The 20,627-nt window shown below is 40.0% G+C and overlaps 1 protein-coding gene across 1 annotated transcript; it reads left to right on the forward strand.

The window, feature by feature from the left end:
* The first annotated feature begins 12,500 nt into the window (after positions 1-12,500).
* LOC132631370 (cationic peroxidase 1-like) lies at positions 12,501-15,294 on the forward strand. The gene is made up of 4 exons (XM_060346951.1): positions 12,501-12,785; positions 13,564-13,755; positions 13,945-14,110; positions 14,684-15,294. Exons 1-4 carry the CDS (start codon positions 12,579-12,581, stop codon positions 15,067-15,069), a joined length of 951 nt encoding a protein of 316 aa, XP_060202934.1. The 5' UTR covers positions 12,501-12,578; the 3' UTR covers positions 15,070-15,294.
* The last annotated feature ends 5,333 nt before the right edge of the window (positions 15,295-20,627 follow it).

The following is a 20,627-nucleotide window of genomic DNA, read 5'->3' on the forward strand; positions in this document are numbered from 1 at the left end:
GTGTCCATGTGGATATTTATACAGATCATAAGAGTCTCCAGTACATCTTCAAGCAGAAAGAGTTGAATTTGCGGCAACGACGATGGTTGGAACTGCTAAAAGATTATGATGTCGATATTTTATATCACCCTGGAAAGGCAAATGTTGTAGCTGATGCTCTTAGCCGCAGATCCATGGTAAGTTTATGTGATGTACGACCAGAGAGAAGAGAAATGGCCCGCGATCTCCAGCAATTAGCTAGCCTAGGAGTTCGAGTGGTGGACTCAGGCAGCGGGGGAACTACTATTCAGAATTCAGCGATCTCGTCGCTAGTAGCAGAAGTGAAAGAGCGACAATATTAGGATCCCATGCTAAGGCATTACAGAGATACACTCTCTCAGAAAGAGGAGTCATCATTTGAGCTTTTGGGAGACGGCGTTCTCCCATGTCGAGGCAGATTGTGTGTTCCCGATGTGGCAGGTCTACGCCACCAGATATTGAGAGAAGCTCATTGCTCCCGTTATTCTGTTCACTCTGGTGCGACAAAAATGTATCATGATCTTAAGTTTGTATATTGGTGGAATGGAATGAAGAAAGATATAGCGGAATTCGTAGCTCAATGTCCTAATTGTCAGCAAGTGAAAATCGAGCACCAAAAGCCGGGTGGATTGTTGCAAGCTATAGAAATCCCAACTTGGAAATGGGAAGTGATTAACATGGACTTCATTTCAGGCTTACCCCCGTTCTCGACGTAAGTATGACTCTATATGGGTAATTGTAGATAGGCTGACAAAGTCAGCTCATTTCTTACCGGCCAGAATGGCCTATGTGGCAGAAGAATATGCAAAGCTTTATCTTAAATAGATAGTAAGACTCCATGGTGTTCCAGTATCTATTATCTCAGACAGAGGGACTCAGTTTACAACCAACTTTTGGAAGTCTTTCCAAGAGGGTCTGGGGACCCAAGTGAGCTTTAGTACAGCATTTCACCCGCAGACTGATGGACAAGCCGAGCGTACCATTCAGACTCTTGAAGATATGTTGCGGGCATGTATGATAGATTTTGGAGGAAATTGGGATGACCATTTGCCACTCATTGAGTTTGCTTACAATAATAGTTATCATTCTAGTATCCAAATGGCACCGTATGAAGCTTTATATGGGCGAAAGTGTAGATCCCCAATTGGGTGGTTCGAAATAGGAGAGGCCAGACTGATGGGGCCAGACTTGGTCCAGTAAGCCATAGAGAAAGTCAAGCTCATACAAGATCGGTTATTAGCAGCCCAAAGTCGTCAAAAGTCCTATGCGGATAATCGCCGAAGAGACTTAGAGTTCCAAGTGAAAGATTAGGTATTCTTGAAAGTGTCACCAATGAAAGGTGTAATGAGATTTGGCAGAAAGGGGAAGCTTAGTCCCCGGTACATTGGACCTTATGAGATTGTGCGCAAAGTGGGCAAAATGGCCTACGAATTAGATTTACCTCCGGATTTGGAGTCAGTTCTCCTAGTTTTTCATATCTCGATGCTTCGAAAATGTGTTGGAGATCCTACTAGGATCGTGCCAATAAGTGGTGTGCACGTGACAGAAAAGTTGACTTATGAAGAAGTGCCCATTTCCATACTAGATAGGCAAGTACGAAGGCTTAGAAACAAAGAAGTGGCCTCAGTTAAGGTTTTATGGAGAAGCAGTAAACGAGAAGAAATGACATGAGAAGCGGAAGAAAGTATGCGATCCAGATACCCTCATTTATTTCAGCCCTTGGGAGAGATTCATGATGAAACATCAGCGGTATGAGGTATGTATGATTTCCCTTTTCATGCTTTTAGTCGTGTGTGGCCATAGATATGTTGATATTGTGACGTAGCCCTGTGAGGCGATGATATTTTGGGTTGTTGTGACAGGATGGTAGTACCATATTATAGGGGAAACTCTGGCGAAATTTTTATAGAATCCCCGAAGACTTTAAACATTCGAGGACGAATGTTCTTAAGGGGGGGAGAATGTTACACCTCGGAAAAATCCTCCATTGTTGTCCAAGTGAATGGACCCGCGAGGAGTACGAGTATCCGATGTTTTCATGAGTAATAAATAACATTTGACGACCCTAAGTAAGATTCCGAAGGCAATTGCAATAAGAGATAGGTTATGCTCCATAATGAATAATTAATGGTTTTGGAAATGTGAAAAGTTGCAGGTTTGCATTCTGGCCAGTTGGTCGTAAAGTGAAATACGGACCGTAAAGTGGTATACGGTCCGTAAACTACCATGTTGTATTTTGGCTTCCAAAACTTCAACTTTCTGCCAAATGATCAAAAGGTTAAATACGACCTGAAATACGGACCGTAAAGTGGTTTACGGCCCGTAAACCGTGATCGTAAATCACCATGTTTCATCCTGAGTTTCTGGTTCTGTTATGATTAAATACTACCACGAAGGACGGTCCATAAACTTGAATACGGACCGTAAACTAAGTTTACGACCACTGTGCTGTTCACTTAAGATTAGATTTTGGGTTATTAAATAAGGGACCAAGTTTATTATTTCATTTCCACATTTCATCCCTTCTCTCTAAAACATCTATCCACATTTATTCCACAAGATTTCAAGGGTTATTAGTCATCAACAACACAAATCAAGTGAATCAAGTGTAAGGAAACCCATTAAGATCATTCAAGTCAAGAAAATCTTATTGAACGAAAACTAGGGTTTTTGCTCAAGTGGGGTATTTCGACCAAGGCTCGTTCCTACAATATCTAAGGTAAGATTTATGGTATTTATATGTTGTTTAAGGTATTTGAGAGTTAAAATTCTTGGACATTAGATGAGTATAGGAAAATGGGTCACAAATGATGAATAGTGACATTTTGAGGAATAGTTTGAATTGAGTTATGAGTCTTGATGTATTGTGATGTAAATGTGTTATAAATGATGTTGAGAACGTGAGATGAGCAATGTACGTGAATGGACATAGTTGTGTGTTATAGCCATGGATATGAGTAATTGAAAGTAAGTCTAGAAAAGTGGATAATGTGAATGAATAATGATTATTGTTATGGTATTGTGAATGCACTATTGACGTTTGGGAGTTGATATACGCTATGGAGGAATGTCGTATAAATAAAGGAGATGTTGTCCGATTTTCTCTAGCTTTAGCCATGTGTGCTAGTCGTCGATTCTAACGATAGTATGACTTTAATGAAGGTATAAACGCAACCGTTGAAAGAGGACGTGCAAGTGGTAAATAGTCGAACGGAAAAGGTATGTAAGGCTAACCCTTCTTTCATAAGGCATAGTCCTTTGGCCAATCATCCAAATATTTTACCAGCTTATGATGTTCTTCAAACGCTTCTAAATTCCTCGTATGACGAGTAGGCCCATTAAGGCAAATGTGACGAATGACGATAATAGTGATAATGATATCGATGACGATAATGATGACGATGATGATAATGATGTTACTAGAAATGATGCTTATGAGCTAGTATATGTATGTACCTATGTATGACTATTATGGAACCCCGAGCTTTTGAGGCCGGGTATGATATGTAAATAAGTATGTATACGATTACGAAACGCGCGCACACCTCTGCAGATGGTACGGATAACCCTGAGGCCTTGGTAGGGCCAGGTAGATGTAACCCTGAAGCCTTGGTAGGGCCAGGTATGAGAAACCTTGAGCCTTGGTTGGCCAAGTATGTATGAAACACCGATCCTACGTGGTCGGGTATGCTATGTAAATGCTATGTATACGATACAATTATGTATATGACGTGAATATGAATATGATTCGACTATGTATATGAATGTGAATAAGGGCATGTATACGAATCCGAGCACAAATATGGTATGGGTACTATTATGGAATACGGATAATGATGTATGTACACAAATACGTATTAGCAATGGAAAGTTCCTATGAAAGACAAGTAAGTGCATATGACGATGATATTGCCATCTCCCATCCTACGCTATTTCTTATGTTGCTATTTATGCTTCTATATTGATATTGATCATGCTTTACATACTCAGTACATTCTTCGTACTGACGTCCTTTTGTTTCTGGACGCTGCGTCATGCCCGTAGGTGCACATGGAGACAGGCTTGACCCATAGCTGCTTTCTTAGAGATTTCATAGCAGAGCTCCATTTCATTCGGAGCCATAGCTTTTAGGTACTTATTTTTTTGTGTATATAATTATACTCTTCTTAGAGGCTCGTAGTCACGTGTATATGGTTAGATATGTCTGGCCTTGTCGGCCTATATTTTGTATATAATTTTGATAGCCTTGTCGGCTCATGTACGTTGATGGGGCCTAGATGCCAATCATTATATAAAGGCATTGTCGTCCAATGGGACTAGTATGTTGAACGAATAGATTCATATGTTTAACTGTATATCTCACCTAGATGTAAGCATAAGTGTAAGCCAAGGGGCGCCCGGGTGGGCTAGCACCGGGCGTTCGTCGGGGCCCTCTAGACAGGTCGTGACATTTTCGGCCCTGAGTCCGGGACAAAGTAATCGAATTGTGGGTATTTAAAGGGTCGGTAGTCGGTTGGGCGGCATTCTCCTGGTCCACGGTGTTTTGATGGTTGAGGCCCTCCCTCGAATTAACGGGGCTAGGATCAGCGGGGTTTGGTAATCCTCGTGGACCGCTGCCTTCGTTTTCGGCCACGATCTCGTTGTTGTTGACGTGACCAGATTGCCCACTGTCAGCCATTTAGTCTATTTTTTCAGTGACGAACAGAAGATGTTTTCGATTTTGATGGGTAAGGTAGAGATCAAGATAAAAGACCACTATTATCCCGGCCCCACGGTGGGCGCCAAACTGTTTACTCCGAATTTGGATAATCAATTAAATTTGTGAGTGAGGTATAGGATAGGTGGTTGTGCCTTGAATCTGTTTGACAAAGAAAAGAGATATACGAATATACTATGAAAAAGCGACTGATGGTCGGTGATGTACTATAGATTTGTATGTTTACTAACATATGAGTGTTACTTGATTGAATATATTTAAGAGATGAACACGGCAAATGAGGACCGAAATCAGATATTTGAGAGAGAGATTTATATGATTTTGCTATTACAAGAGTTATTGATATGAGGAAGCCAACCTCTTAAAAGTGGACAATGGTCCTTATTTATAGTGTTGCCTCATGGGCTCCATACAATAAGAGAAAAATAAAAATAAAGAAAAAACTATGACTTGGATTAGGTTGGCCGTACGGTCTGACACCCATACGATTGACAGTTGAGCATGGCAGGACGTTATCGACGCGTGGCAATCGCGCAATGGATCTCCCGGACCAACGACCACGAATAAACGGACTAACGGCCACGACCAAATGGACCAACGGCAACGACCAACTCGGCCATGAAGAAACCGGATCAAATGATGCCCTTCCTTGGCTTCGGTCCAAGCGTTACTTCGGTTCAGAATGAAAGTCCTCGTGCATGTTCTTGTCCCCTTCTTCCTTCGGTTCCTGGTCTTACCGGTTTAACGCGTATCCGATTTTTACCGTATACAATATGGAGAATATATAGACAAGTATATGGGAAGGATACAACGAGCTTCATGGCTCGTATTCTTCATTGCATTAGCTTAAAATTTTCGACTAGCAACTCTTCAAATTAACCTCAAATGATGAGCTCAAAATTTAGTATATGCTTTACATGCATTTTTTCAACAAGATCTCTGAACACCCACTTTGAATTACAACACTTTACTAAATTTCGATTTTTAAATGTGAGAGTGTCAAGTTCAATAATGGAGGATTTCAAGATCTTCTTCCAACAAGAACAAGAACAACAACATACCCAGTGAATCCCACAACGTGGGGTCTGGGGAGGCTAGAGTGTACGCAGACCTTACCCCTACCTTAGGTAGGGAGGCTGTTTCCGGAAGACCTTCGGCTCAAGAAAAAGCATAGGAAAGGTCAGATACAGGCAAACAAATCAAAGCAATTATGAAAATGAGAACAATGAAAGTAAATAAGCCATTATAAACCAACATATACTCGCAGAAATCAAGAGACAAGAAACTATAGAGCAATACAACTACTCGTAAGAAAGGATAAACGCGACTACCTACTATCCTTCTACCCTAATATGAGTCCTACATACCCTCCTATCTATGGTCATGTCCTCGGTAAGCAGGAAATGCGCCATGTCTTGTCTAATCACCTCTCCGTAATACTTCTTCGGCCTACCTCTACCTCTTCTGAAATCGTCGCTAGCCATCGTCGCTAGCCATCCTCTCGCACCTCCGCAGTGGGGCATTTACATCTCTCCACATCACATGCCCAAACCATCTCATCCTCGCTTCCCGCATCTTGTCTTCCACTGAGGCTATTCCAACCTTGTCTCGGATGACTTCATTCCTAATCCTACCGCTCCTAGTGTGCCCACACATCCATCGTAGCATTCTCATTTCTGCCACTTTCATATTCTGAACATGGGATTTCTTGACTGGCTAACATTCCGCCCCATACAACATAGTTGGTCTAACCACCACTTTGTAGAACTTGCCTTTAAGTTTTGGTGGCACCTTCTTGTCACACAACACTTCGGAGGCAAGCCTCCATTTCATCCACCCTGCACCAATACAGTGTGTTACATCATCATCAATCTCCCCATTTCCTTGTATAATAGACCCAAGATACTTGAAACTATCTTTCTTCTGTATGACCTGGGTGCCAAGCTTCACTTCCACATCAGCCTCATGCACTATATCACTGAACTTGTACTCCAAGTACTCTATCTTGGTCCTACTCAACTTGAACCCTTTAGACTCCAGAGTTTGTCTCCAAACCTCCAGCTTAGCATTAACTCCGCTGCGAGACTCGTCAATCAGGACTATGTCATCCGCAAATAACACACACTATGGAACCTCACCTTGAATTTGCCGCGTCAATCCATCTATAACCAATGAAAATAAAAATGGGCTAAGAGCTGATCCCTGGTGCAACCCTATTATCACTGGAAAGTGCTATGAGTCTCCTCCCATAGTCCTTACCCTGGTCTTGGCCCCATCATACATGTCCTTGATCGCTCTAATGTACGCCACAGGTACACCTCTAGCCTCCAAGCATCTCCATAGAACCTCTCTCGGCACTTTGTCGTATGCCTTTTCTAGGTCGATAAATACCATGCGCAAGTCCCTCTTCCTCTCCCTATACTGCTCTACCAGTTTTCGTACAAGATGAATAGCTTATGTACTTGAGCGCCCGACATGAATCCGAACTAGTTCTCTGAGATAGACACGCCTCTCCTCACCCTCATCTCCACCACCCTTTCCCACTCTTTCATAGTGTGGCTTAGCAGCTTCATCCCTCTGTAGTTGTTGCAACTTTGAATGTCGCCCTTGTTCTTGTACAATGGAATCATTGTACTGCATCGCCATTCTTCGGGCATCTTAGCTGTCTTAAAGATGACATTAAATAACCGAGTCAACCACTCCAAACCTGCCCTGCCTGCAGTCTTCTAAAATTCCCTAGCAATCGCATTGGGCTCGGTCGCTCTTCCCCTACTCATCCTACGAATAGCACCCTTAACTTCCTCAACCTTTATACTCCTACAATATTCAAAATCACGACACCTCTCGGAGAACTCTAAATCTCCCAGCACAATGTCTCTGTCCCCTTCGTCGTTCAAGAGTTTGTGGAAGTATGACTGCCATCTCCGTCTAATGAGAGTGTCTCCGCCAGTATCCTGCCATCCTCGTCCTTGATGCACTTCACCTGATCCAAGTCACGCGCCCTCCTCTAACTCGCCTTGGCTAGTTGGTACAACTTCTTATCCCCGCCTTTGTCCTCTAGTTCTGTATACAGGAGTTCAAAAGCTGCTGTCTTTGCCGTCGTAACCACTAAATTTGCCTCCTTTCTCGCCATCTTATATAATTCCCTATTCGTTCGCTTCTCCTCATCATCCTTGCTGTCTACCAACTTCACATACACCACCTTCTTTGCTTCTACCTTCTCTTGAACTTCTCCATTCCACCACCAGTCCCCTCGGTGCCGACCACGACTACCCTTCGAGACCCCCAACACCTCTCTAGCTGCTTCCCTAATGCAACTGGCCGTCCTATCCCATATGTCGGTCGCCTTCCCACTACCCTCATCGGCTCCCATAGCCCTCAACTTCTCCCTCATCTCCAGGGCACTCGTCATGGTCAAACTCCCCCATTTGATCCTAGGCCTATCATCCACGACCCTCTTTCTCTTCCTCATCTTGATTTCCAAATCCATCACCAAGAGCTTACGCTGGGTCGTTAGATTCTCACTCGGAATCACCTTGCAGTCTTTACAAAGACCTTTATCATCCTTCCTAAGGAGTAAAAAGTATATCTGCGTCTTAGCCACCGAACTACGAAAGGTTACCAAGTGCTCCTCCTTCTTCGGGAAACTCGAATTGACTACCACCAGCCCAAAGGCTTTTGCGAAATCCAACAGTGCAACTCCTCCTCCGTTCTTGTCCCCGAAACCACAACCTCCATGCATATCGTCATATCCCCCCGAAATTGACCCAATTGAAATCTCCTCCGATGAATAGCTTCTCAGTGGGCGATATATACCTCCCATCATCTCGTCCAAATCCTCCCAAAAACGTCTTTTCTCCTCCTCGCCCAAGCCCACTTGCGGCGCGTAAGCACTAATAATGTGCAAAATAAACCCTCTAATTACCAGCTTAATCGTCATCATCCTATCACTAACCCTCTTAACCCCTACCACCTGGTCTCTTAAGTCATTATCTACTAAAATGCCTACCCCATTTCAAATTTAGTGATTTCAGTGGTTTCCGATGATATTTCAGTTATCAAAGGTAGCGGTAGTGTTAATGGTGGTGTTGATGTGACGGTACTACTACCTGATGGAGGAATAGTGACGAAGAAGGTGACTTTTTTTTCCACTTAACTATTGAGTGAAATAAGAATATGGCTAGACGGGGTAAATTCTTTTTTACGTAGCTGTGACAAAATTGGTACTTCCTCCGTTTTATTTAATGTGTCCTAGTTTGACTGGATAAGGGGTTTAAGAAAATCAGTTTTTTTTTTTTTTTTTTAAATTTTGTGGTCTTAAACTAAAGATGTGTATAATACACCAAAAGTCTTTTGAATCTTATAGTCTTAAACTAAAGATATGTATGCCATGTGGTTCATTCGAATTAAAGAGTTACTAAAATACAGAAAGTGACATTTTCTAAACAAACTAAAAAGGAAAGTAGAGAAAAGTAAGACACATAAATTAAAACGAAGGGATGAATAATTTTATTTGGGCTGAAACAATGTAAATTTCTCTTTAAATATAGAAAAATGTCAATGTATTTTTAATATAAATAGTGACACATAAAATGAAACAAGAATAAGCAAGTTTTAAATGTTGAAGAAATAATTAAATAAATAAAAATATATTCTCTTTAATGACTTAAACAATTAGATAAAATAATTAAAACGTTAACATCATTGAGAAGGGTCAGCGAGTCAGACTTTTGGTTGAATATAAGTTGCTTAACTAAATTAATTCACTTATCATTTCTTTTGATTATTTTAAACTCTTCCGACCTTCAATGTTAATCAAAGGGGATAAAATCCGGTTAGGATTACTCGAAAGTAGTGAAAAAAACTTTACAAGAATTTCAAGTTCGAATGTACAACTACTTAAGCATATATTGACTAGTGAAAGGGAACCACACTACATATGGAAAAGAAGAAGAATAAGAAGAGGAGAACAGTGGGTTGACTTGGTCAATTCTTCCTTGGAACATTATAACAGTTGTTTGGTCTGTGAAGAAGATAACGTGAAACTAAAATAGTGCAGATTATAGTGAGAAGATTACTAGGGTGAGAATTGCAAGGGAATTGTACTACTTCAATTATAATGCGAAATTGTTGAGTGTTAAATTGTAAAAAGCCATTAAGTTGAGGATATTAATTTGAAGAGTATTCTTGAGCTAATAAAAAAATAGGTTAGAGATATTTTTAGATCAATAGGTGAATGGAAGGTACTTATGAGCCATTTTCCATATTTTAGAGGTAATTTCTTTTTGGCCCTTTTCCGATTATAATATGTTAGGTACAATAGGAAGCATGAGAGATTTAATTTCTTTTTGGGACAAACATGTTCTTGTGTATGGCTAAGAGTTACTCCCTCCATTTTACTAAGTGGTACTAGTGAAAATTTTAATTTGAATATTACTACTCTACTTAATTTAAAAAAATAGTTAATTAATGATAATAATAATAAAAAATCTCTTAATTAACTAACATGAAAAAATATATTTTAATATTAGACAAGTAAATGAAAATAGAGGGAATATCAAATAACCCTTAAATTGACAGGTGAAGATTTCTTAACTAGTACTCCTATCTTCCACTCCAAACTAGGAGTGTCAAGTGGGCCGGGCCGGGCCATTTAAACGTGGGCCACAAGGGGCCGAGGTCGGGCCGGGCCGTAAGTTAGGGGGCCGGGCTTGGAGAGGGAAAAGGGTGTCCGGCCCAGCTCACCTCGGATAGGGGCTACACCTCGGGCCGGGCAGGGTTATAGTTAGTGGGCCGGGCTTTTTTTTTTTTAAAGTTCTAATAAAAAAATAGACATTTACATTTACTACTAATAATAAAATTAACATTTACATCTAATGATAAAATTGCTAAATTAAAAAAAAGTTTAGTCGTCGTCAAATTCAAAAAGCTAGCCGTTGTAAATTTTAAAAACTAGTCGTTGCTAATTTTATTTGAACCCCTAAATTTATGAATAACTTCACTTTGGTCATATTTTCAAACTATAGATACCCCTCCATTCTTCTTCATTTTCACACAATTCTCTCTTTATCTAAATTTGTTATTCAACTAGTGTACATTACTTCACCTCCACCTTCTCCTCGAGTTCGAAGATCAACTTCAAGTGCGATGTTGATGCATTTTGAGCGAGTAAATGAGGAACATGTTAAATGTCAACATTGTGGTGACATATATCTCCACAAGTCCGGAGCGTCGAGTATTAGCCTATTAGGGGGGGTGGGGGTGGATGGGGGTACCTGTGTGTTGCGTAGACACTTGTGAAAAGATATGAAATTGAACTGAATGATTTATCAAAGGTATCTTTGTTGAGATAAGTACTATCACAATCTAATATATACTATATACTGAAAATGTATCAAAGGTATATTTGTTGAGAAAACAAGATTGTCTAGCTTTAAAATACAATTTTAAAGAAAACTAAAGTGCTCCATAAAAACAGATTCCTAATTTATTGGGATACAATGTTTTTAAAGTACTTATTATTAGTAATAAATGTAGTACTTATCTTTTTTTTTTTTAATTTGAAGTGGGCCGGGCCGGGCCGGTGCCCTGGTGGGCCATCACCCGGGCTACTGGTGGGCCGAGCTGGTGGGCTGTCTACCTTGTCCGGCCCAGCCCCCTAATAAAACCCACCTAGCCCAGCCCCTTACACCTCTTAGTGGGTCTGGGCCGGCCGATAGTGGGTCGGGTTTACCGGGCCGGGCTCGGGCTGGCCCGGCCCACTTGACACCCTTACTTCAAACGACGAGTTGTTTGAGTTTTTTTTATTCGGTGTCCGGTATTCGCATTGGAGCCTGACTAATTTGGATTTCGCGTCGCGTGGGGCCTATTCAGGAGAATTGCTCTCTACCAAAGATTTTTCTATACCCAAAGCTCTAACCAGAGACCTCTGATTAAGGGAAGAGCATCCCATCCACTACACCACATCCTCTGATTAGAGTTATTTGAGTTGTGACAAGTGTAAGTGGTGAATCATTATTGGCTCCTCTAAAGCGGAGTCGGCATGAGACTATTTCAACTACATATAATACAGTTACTAGAAAATAGCATTAGTTTCATGAGATTGAAACCATGAAGTGAAACAACAACAAATTGATTTTAAAAAAAAAGACGCACAAGTCACGTAACTTTATACTCCTTCCGTTCCAAATTACTTGTCACGTTTCGCTTCTCGAGAGTTAATTTGACTAATCTCTTAAATAAGATGAGATTAATTCAATATTTGAAAATTAAAATTTAAATATTTGAAAACTATACAAAAAATATTATAAATAGCAATTATCCTCATATCAGTATGGTAAAAAAAATGTTAAAATATGGGTCAAAGTTTATGTAATTTGACTTTCGAAAAACGAAATATGACAAATATTTTGAGATGAGAAGTATATTATAGCTAAGCGCACTTGAGCCCGGCCGAGAGTGAGCTTCCCGATAGTCTCTTCCTTCCTAGAAATAGAACTCTAACTATCAAACCGAAAAACAATTACACAAAAAGGCTAGGAACATTGAAGCTTTAAAAAAATCTCTTGGTATACTGGAAATTTCCAATCAGGCTCTTTAAAGTTTGTATAATTGACGCACTTTATAGTTTTTAACTTTTTTTTTTTTTCAGAAAGAGAAAAGTATTAAGAAGTGAAAGTTAGACGTAAGTGCACTCGATCTGCCGTCACCAACTACTATAAATATGTGAAGGGGCATATTGCATTTTACACTCAGTACTAAGAAGCATAAGCAATATTCATTCTTTCTTTCTTTCTTCTTCTTCTTCTTCCACTCCCTTATTACCCTTCTCTTTTTAGTAGCCATGGCTAAGATATCATTGTTACTACTAATAATATTTCCATTTTTTCTTCGACTGAGCTCTGCTCAGTCGTTGTCCGCCAATTTTTACTCTTCCTCGTGTCCGAATGTCCTCTCAGTTATTAAAACAGCAGTGAATTCTGCGGTCAACAAAGATGCTCGCATGGGAGCTTCTTTACTTCGTCTTCATTTCCATGATTGTTTTGTTAATGCAAGTTACCTTATTTCCTTCTCCAGTTATTTGATATAACTTTCTTATTTCTTAAGTGTCCATGCATGCATATGTTCGTGCAAACAAGAAAATGGATGACTAAAACAAAAATCTATAATGATCCTTAAATTTGATAATGAAGATTTATATAATTGATCCGACAAATTTGGTATTGAAGCATAGTTGATTTAGTGGCATATATGAAACTCAAATAGTCGCATATGCATTTTTTTTTTTTGAGAGTACAGTAGCATGCACTAGGTAGGTATGGGATAAGATATTGATATCGATCGTTAAGTGTGTGTGTCTGTGTTTTATTGACCAGCAAGTCATGTGTTTTGCCAAATATGGAGCCTACAAGCTTATGAAAGTTCACCAACCTTTTTAATGAGCAAAAAAGATGGGGAGATGTTACATTACATAGTTCCTAGCTCTTTTAAATCTCTTTGCTTGTTTATTTCACTTACACGCCATTGACTTACAAATAAGTTCCTCAATAATCTTGAAAATAACCCCTTAACTAATAATTCTTGTCTTCTTCTTCATGTCAACTATTGGACCTACTATAGCTGATCATGAAATTAAGATAACCTTGAGATGACAAGCAATGATTGATGACTTTTTCTACTCCTCTGTCTTCGCATAAACCAAACAATCATGCAATGCTAAATAAACTTGCGTATGGCAATATATTTGTTATTGTGTGACCAATTATACTCATAAGAACTTTCCTTTGACGTCAAATAAACATTTGACATTTTTTAAATAATCAAATCAGGGTTGTGATGCATCCGTGCTACTAGATGATACATCAAACTTCACGGGAGAGAAAACTGCTGGACCAAATAGTGGGTCGTTAAGAGGATTTGATGTCATAGATACTATCAAAACTCAAGTGGAGTCTTCGTGTGCTGGCGTTGTATCTTGTGCAGACATTGTAGCTGTTGCAGCACGAGATTCTGTTGTCAAGGTAAGTCAAGATATGCTATACTTGTCAAACTCTGTAGACTTACTTAAAAATTAATTCTTTTGCAAGCATAGACACCCCATAGACTTGAACAATTGATCTAGTCTTATAATATGTGCAGATTGTTTAATTAATCTTCTTGCTTAGCAAGTTGTTGACTCTTATTACGTGTGGAATTGATGATTTTCTCAGCTTGGTGGCCCTAGTTGGACTGTTTTAATGGGCAGAAGAGACTCAACTACTGCAAGTTTAAGTGCAGCAAACAACAACATTCCTGCACCAACCTTGAATCTTAGTGGCCTCATTTCTTCCTTCTCTAACAAAGGTTTAACTGCTAGGGAAATGGTGGCTCTTTCAGGTCTGTTTAACTTTCCAAAATCATTAATTAACGAGCATGATTACTTCTATTCATCGATTGTGTAAACATGTTTACATAATCAGGTCACTTATTATAAGATATATACGAGTAAATATCTTTGATAAAGTAATTGGTTACCTGATAAAAATGGTTACCAAACAACCTATCACATGCTAAATTTCATTGATGGAGTGAAAAATATTATATAACTTAAATCTCTAATTAGTTCAGGAGCTAGGCTTTGTGTACTGACTGTGCATAAATTCTTTTACACCACCTACAATAGCATATTTAAAACAAGCATAATTTGGTAACCTGAGAATAGAGTAAATGCCTTGCAATAGCAAAATAAATTACATTAATACTGTAAAGGTACATCCAATTGTTTGTTTATATTACTTAAACCCTCAATTATAGCCATTTGTTTCCTAATGGTCAGTATGTCCATTAGATATTCCTAGCAATTGATTATCCATCTATACCAATGTACTTTTCACACTTGTCGTCAACTTTAGTGATTATTTGGCATTATTCTACTTTATGTTACATATGTTTCTTGGAATATTACTGCAGGAAGTCACACAATAGGCCAAGCTAGGTGTACTACTTTCAGAAACCGTCTTTACAATGAAGCAAATATAAATGCCTCATTTGCAACATCAGTAAAAGCTAACTGTCCACAGAGTGGTGGTAACAACAATCTTTCACCACTAGACACCACAAGTCCAACTTCATTTGACAATGCTTACTTCAAGAACTTGCAAATCCAAAAGGGACTTCTTCATTCTGATCAACAGCTATTTAATGGAGGATCTACAAACTCCATTGTTAACACTTATAGCTCCAATTCAGCGACTTTCTTCACCGATTTCGCAAATGCTATGGTCAAAATGGGAAATCTTAGCCCCCTTACAGGCACCAATGGCCAAATCCGTAAAAATTGCAGGAAAACGAACTAAGATTAAAAAAAAAAAAAAAAAAAAAAAAAAAGCTGTACCAAAAATGTGATTTTAAAATTTCGAGTGTTGCAAATGTTTTTTCCGCTTTTCTTTTTATAGCCAACTTTAATATTCTGCATTTTTGGAGGTAAAGGTGGTAACGTTCCAAGTAGTGAAATAAAAAAAAGAGTTTTTATATCTCCAATTGTTTACTATATCAAAATACAGTTGACAATTGATAATTGACGATCTAGATATCATTTTATTCAAATTTTATTTTGCATAGGATACTAAAGGGACATTGACACATATACACCAATCATAGCAACAACTGATACTCAAGAATTACGTGTGGCAACAGTAGCCTAAACTAATTTGCATCTGTTAGCCAACTCTTCTAAAAAGAACTGAAAAGCGCATTTGAACCAACAAGTCAACCGTGATCTCTACCAGGCCAGAGGTTGTGATCCACTACAGAAGCTGCACCGCCTCTCCTCTATTATTTGAATGAGGACCACCGAATTACCAACATGTGTATACTAAAAACATCATCTATCTCTCATATTCTTCCGTCGATGCCATCTTTTAGAATCATCTTCACCATCTTCATCAAAAAGAAAAATCCATTTTCTGCGACAAACACACACAAAAGATCTTCAATTTTCAAATATCCAAACTGAGAACTAGAAATCGACCTGAAAATATTACAACGAAAATGTATATCATGTATGTATATTTTGTATATTTGTGTATATCACCCATAAGAGTTTTATGGATATACATGATTTTCATGAGATACACAAATATATACGAATATATACACAAATATACAATGGGATATACACTGTATACATGATATACAAGGAAGATGAAGTCGTCTTCAACCACGAGTTTTCAATCTGAAAAATCAGCTGAAACCTACCTCATTCGTCTCCGCACGTATCTCAAATTGATGTTTAAAATTCTTGAGATGTTTCAAGAAAACTCGATATATCCAAATGGAAACAAATCAAAACTACACAGGATCAAAAGTTCGAGCCAAGCTCCAATGGTCGTTACCTAGTTGGAAGGACTAATTTTGTGTGCTTTGTGAGTGTTATTTCGACGACAACATTGGTGAGAGGTGATGGAGACATTTTCAGCGAGACAAAAGAAGGAGAATGTGTGGCGTCCAAGTGGTGGAGTGGAGGTTGTTACATTGTTGGCTATGGAGGAAATACAATGGATATGTGGTGTTTGGACGATAGTATTTCTATTGTTCATGTTGGCGGAAAAAGGAACAATGAGTAGCTGGTGGTCTTGACACGATTTTGCGTGAAGGACGATGATGGTGATGGCTTGTGGTCCAACACATGGTGGTTTGGAGGATAGATGGGTGATTGATAGTGGCTACATGATGTGGGCATGTCTATATGTCTTTAGGCATTACATTATTCGCATTTGTACCACTTTTTTTGTAATATTTTGTATTGAGTATCCCAACTTATTGGGATTATTAAGTGTTGGACTTAATTGGGCGTTAATGATGCAGGTAGGTACTATGAAGATATAAATTCACTTCTTAAGGAGGAAAATGGTGTGAGAATCAACTTGGAAGCAACGCATGAGGTCTAAAGCGAAAAAAGAACAAAGATTGGAGTTTGGAGAAGGGCCAATGCGCCACACCCACCATAGTGTTAGGTGTGGAATTGGCCAAACAAGTCAATTCTTTTGTTCACATAGTCGTGATGTAAGCGCTTACCTCATAATAGTTGTGATGTAAGCGCTTACCTCATCATAGGAAATTCATTCCTATAAATAGGTAGCTTATGGTTCATTTGTAAGATATCATTAAGATCATTTGCTATACACATCCCAAGAGAGAAAAAATCTAAGAGAAATACTCTTATTGAAAGGCCTAAGTAAGAGAAGGTCTTTGAGAGAATTTTCTGTGGTAAAATTCTTGAGTGTAATTGGAATTGGGGTTGTGAGGTTGAGTGTTGTAAACACTTGTAATATTTCTTCTTTAATAAGATCTGCAGCAGCAACGTGGACGTAGCTCTCACATTGAGGGTGAACGAACCACTATAAATCTGTGTGTGCTATTTATTCTTCGCTTACATCACGGCGTAAGTAGGTTCTGTCTAAGGAGGTTGATATTTAAGTGGTCCAGCTGTGACCCTCCAATCTTTCCTGGGAACCTGCTTACAAAGGTCGAATTTGGGATTTAAATCCTAACAACTGGTATCAGAGCAACAGGTTGTGTTGTGATTTAGAAACGATGGGAGGCGAAGATGGTACGACGCACGGCATCGGTAAATTCGATGGTACAGATTTTGCGTTCTGGAGAATGCAAATTGAAGATTATTTATATGGCAGAAAGCTTCATGAACCTCTGAGTCCGAAACCAGAGGAGATGAAGCAAGCAGATTGGAATCTCTTCGACAGACAAGTTCTGGGAGTCATTCGGCTGACGCTGTCGAAGAACGTTGCTCACAACGTGGCAAAGGAGAAGACCACCGCAGATATGATGAAGGTATTGTCTGACATGTATGAGAAACCTTCGGCAAATAATAAGGTATTTCTCATGAAGAAACTATTTCATCTAAAGATGATGGAAAATGCTCATGTTGCTGCACACGTAAATGAATTCAATACCATTGTAAATCAATTGTCATCGGTAAAAATTGACTTCGATGATGAAGTGCAAGCTCTAATTTTGTTGGCATCCCTACCAAATAGCTGGGAGCCAATGAGAGCAGCGGTTAGTAATTCTGTCGGCAGTGACAAACTAAAGTTCAACGATGTTAGGGATCGTATCCTTGCTGAGGAAGTGCGCAGGACAGATTCTGGAGAGGCATCGACGAGTTCTGCTTTTAATGTTGAAAACAGAAGCAGAAATTATGACAGAAACTACAACCGAAATAGGGGCAGATTGAAGTCAAGGAATGGCAGGGGTCAATCCAGACCAGGACGAACATTTGAGTGTTGGAACTGTGGAAAACCAGGTCACTTCAAGAAGAACTGCAGGGCGCCAAAGAAGGAGGACAACAAGGGGGCTGGAATCAACGCTGCTACGGAAGACATTGGCGATGCGTTGTTGCTATCGGTTGACAGCCCGATAGACTCTTGGGTGCTTGACTCAGGAGCGTCCTTTCATACCACCCCACATCATGATATAATGACAAACTATGTGGCTGGGAATCTCGGAAAAGTTTATTTAGCCGATGGAGAGCCGCTAGACGTTGTTGGCACGGGAGACATTAATTTGAAGATGTCAAATGGATCCTCGTGGAAGATTACAAAAGTTAGACATGTTCCAAAGCTGATGCGAAACCTGATTTCAGTAGGTCAGCTTGATGATGAGGGATATGATCTCAACTTTGGTAATGGGTCTTGGAAGGTGGCGAAAGGTGCTATGGTAGTTGGCCGAGGAAAGAAGATTGGCACTCTCTACATGACGGATAGCTGTCGTGATATTGTTGTTGTGGTTGACAACACAAAGAAGACAAATTTGTGGCATTGTCGGCTTGGGCATATCAGCCAGAAGGGGATGAAGCTGTTGGTGACAAATGGCTTAATTCCGGAGCTGAAGACGGTGGACCTTCATACGTGTGAGAGCTGCATTCTCGGAAAACAAAAGTGAGTAAGCTTCTCAAGTGCAGGCAGAGAGTTGAAGGTCGAAAAGCTGGAATTGGTGCACACAGACGTGTGGGGACCTACCACTGTACCCTCCCTTGGAGGATCACACTACTACGTGACCTTCATTGATGATTCAACCAGGAAGGTATGGGTTTATTTTATGAAAAATAAATCCGATGTGTTTAGTGTATTTAAAAGATGGAAAGCCATGGTCGAGAATGAAACAAACCTCAAGTTGAAGTGTTTGAGGTCCGACAACGGCGGAGAATACACTGATGGTGATTTCAAACGGTACTGTGCCGATAATGGGATCAAGATGATGAAGACTATTCCTGGAACGCCGCAACAGAATGGAGTAGCCGAAAGAATGAACCGAACGTTGAACGAGCGTGCTCGGAGTATGAGAATACACTCTGGACTGCCCAAGACATTCTGGGCTGATGCAGTCAATACCGCAGCCTTCTTAATTAACCGAGGACCGTCAGTTCCCTTGGATTTCAGAATTCTAGAAGAGGTCTGGAGTGGCAAGAAGGTAAATCTTTCATTTCTGAAAGTGTTCGGTTGCTTATCATATGTTCATAATGATGATACGGCTAGAAGCAAGCTTGATCCAAAATCAAAGAAGTGTTACTTTATTGGCTATGGTGACACCGAGCTTGGGTGCCGATTTTGGGATGAACAAAATCGGAAGATCATCCGAAGCAGGAATGTTGTCTTTAACGAAGAGGTACTGTACAAAGACAAGCTGCAAAAGAATTCAGAATGTCAGGACAAGGAATCGGAAATAGTCGATTTGAGGGACTTTCCGGCACCTGAGCCGCAGCCAGGTACAACCGAGGCAGAGGAACAAACAATCCGAGAAGGTGCTGATGAAAGTGCTGATTCTGAAACAAATGAACAGACGCCAATCACAGAGCTGCGTAGATCATCCAGGTTCAGGAAGCCGCTTCACAGGTACTCTCCATCCCTCAACTACATTCTACTCACTGATAGAGGGGAGCCGGAATGTTATGAAGAAGCAATGCAAGTCGATGAATCGACTAAGTGGGAGCTGGCAATGAAGGATGAAATGGATTCACTATCGGCAAATCATACATGGGAATTATCCGAGTTTCCAAAGGATAAAAAGGCATTGCAAAACAAATGGGTTTATCGGATAAAGGAAGAACCCAATGGAAGCAAGCGTTATAAAGCAAGGCTGGTTGCAAAGGGATTTCAACAGAAAAAAGGCATTGACTATATGGAGATCTTCTCTCCCGTAGTCAAGATGGTGACTATCAGAACTGTTCTTGGGCTGGTAGCAAAGGAAAATCTACATCTGCAACAGATGGACGTGAAAACTGCATTTCTTCACGGTGATCTAGACGAGGAAATCTACATGCGACAACCGGAGGGATTCAAAATCAAAGGAAAGGAGAATCTGGTGTGAAAACTTCAAAAGAGTCTGTACGGACTAAAACAGGCTCCAAGACAGTGGTATTTAAAGTTTGACAGCTTTATGAAGAAAGCTGATTTTTCAAGGTGCGAGGCAGATCACTGCTGTTACTTCAAAAAATTTGAAGACTCGTACATGATACTGCTACTCTATGTCGACGACATGCTAATCGTAGGAGCAAACCTACAGGAGATTGATCGGTTGAAAAAGGGTTATCGGAAGAGTTTGCAATGAAGGATTTGGGAGCTGCAAAGCAAATCCTTGGGATGAGAATCGACCGAAGCAAGGAGGGCATCAAACTCTCACAAGAAGAATATGTGAGGAAAGTTATCAAAAGGTTTAACATGCATGATGCCAAGCCAGTCAGCACTCCCTTGGCTGGACACTTTCGGTTGTCAAAGGATCAGTTGCCGACAACCGAGGATGAGAAGAAGCAGATGGACAAGATACCTTATGCATCTGCAATCGGTAGTCTTATGTATGCAATGATATGTACAAGGCCAGACATTGCACATGCAGTGGG

This window comes from Lycium barbarum, chromosome 3 (genome assembly GCF_019175385.1).
Source record: "Lycium barbarum isolate Lr01 chromosome 3, ASM1917538v2, whole genome shotgun sequence".
In the NCBI taxonomy this organism is placed as follows: Eukaryota; Viridiplantae; Streptophyta; class Magnoliopsida; order Solanales; family Solanaceae; genus Lycium; species Lycium barbarum.

Excerpts from the sequence above, each read along its gene's own strand:
- LOC132631370 (XM_060346951.1), top strand. The coding sequence starts at position 12,579 with ATGGCTAAGATATCATTGTTACTACTAATAATATTTCCATTTTTTCTT. Across the intron at positions 12,786-13,563 it reads TCCATGATTGTTTTGTTAAT|GGTTGTGATGCATCCGTGCT; the intron begins GCAAGTTACCTT and ends TAATCAAATCAG. Across the intron at positions 13,756-13,944 it reads CACGAGATTCTGTTGTCAAG|CTTGGTGGCCCTAGTTGGAC; the intron begins GTAAGTCAAGAT and ends TGATTTTCTCAG.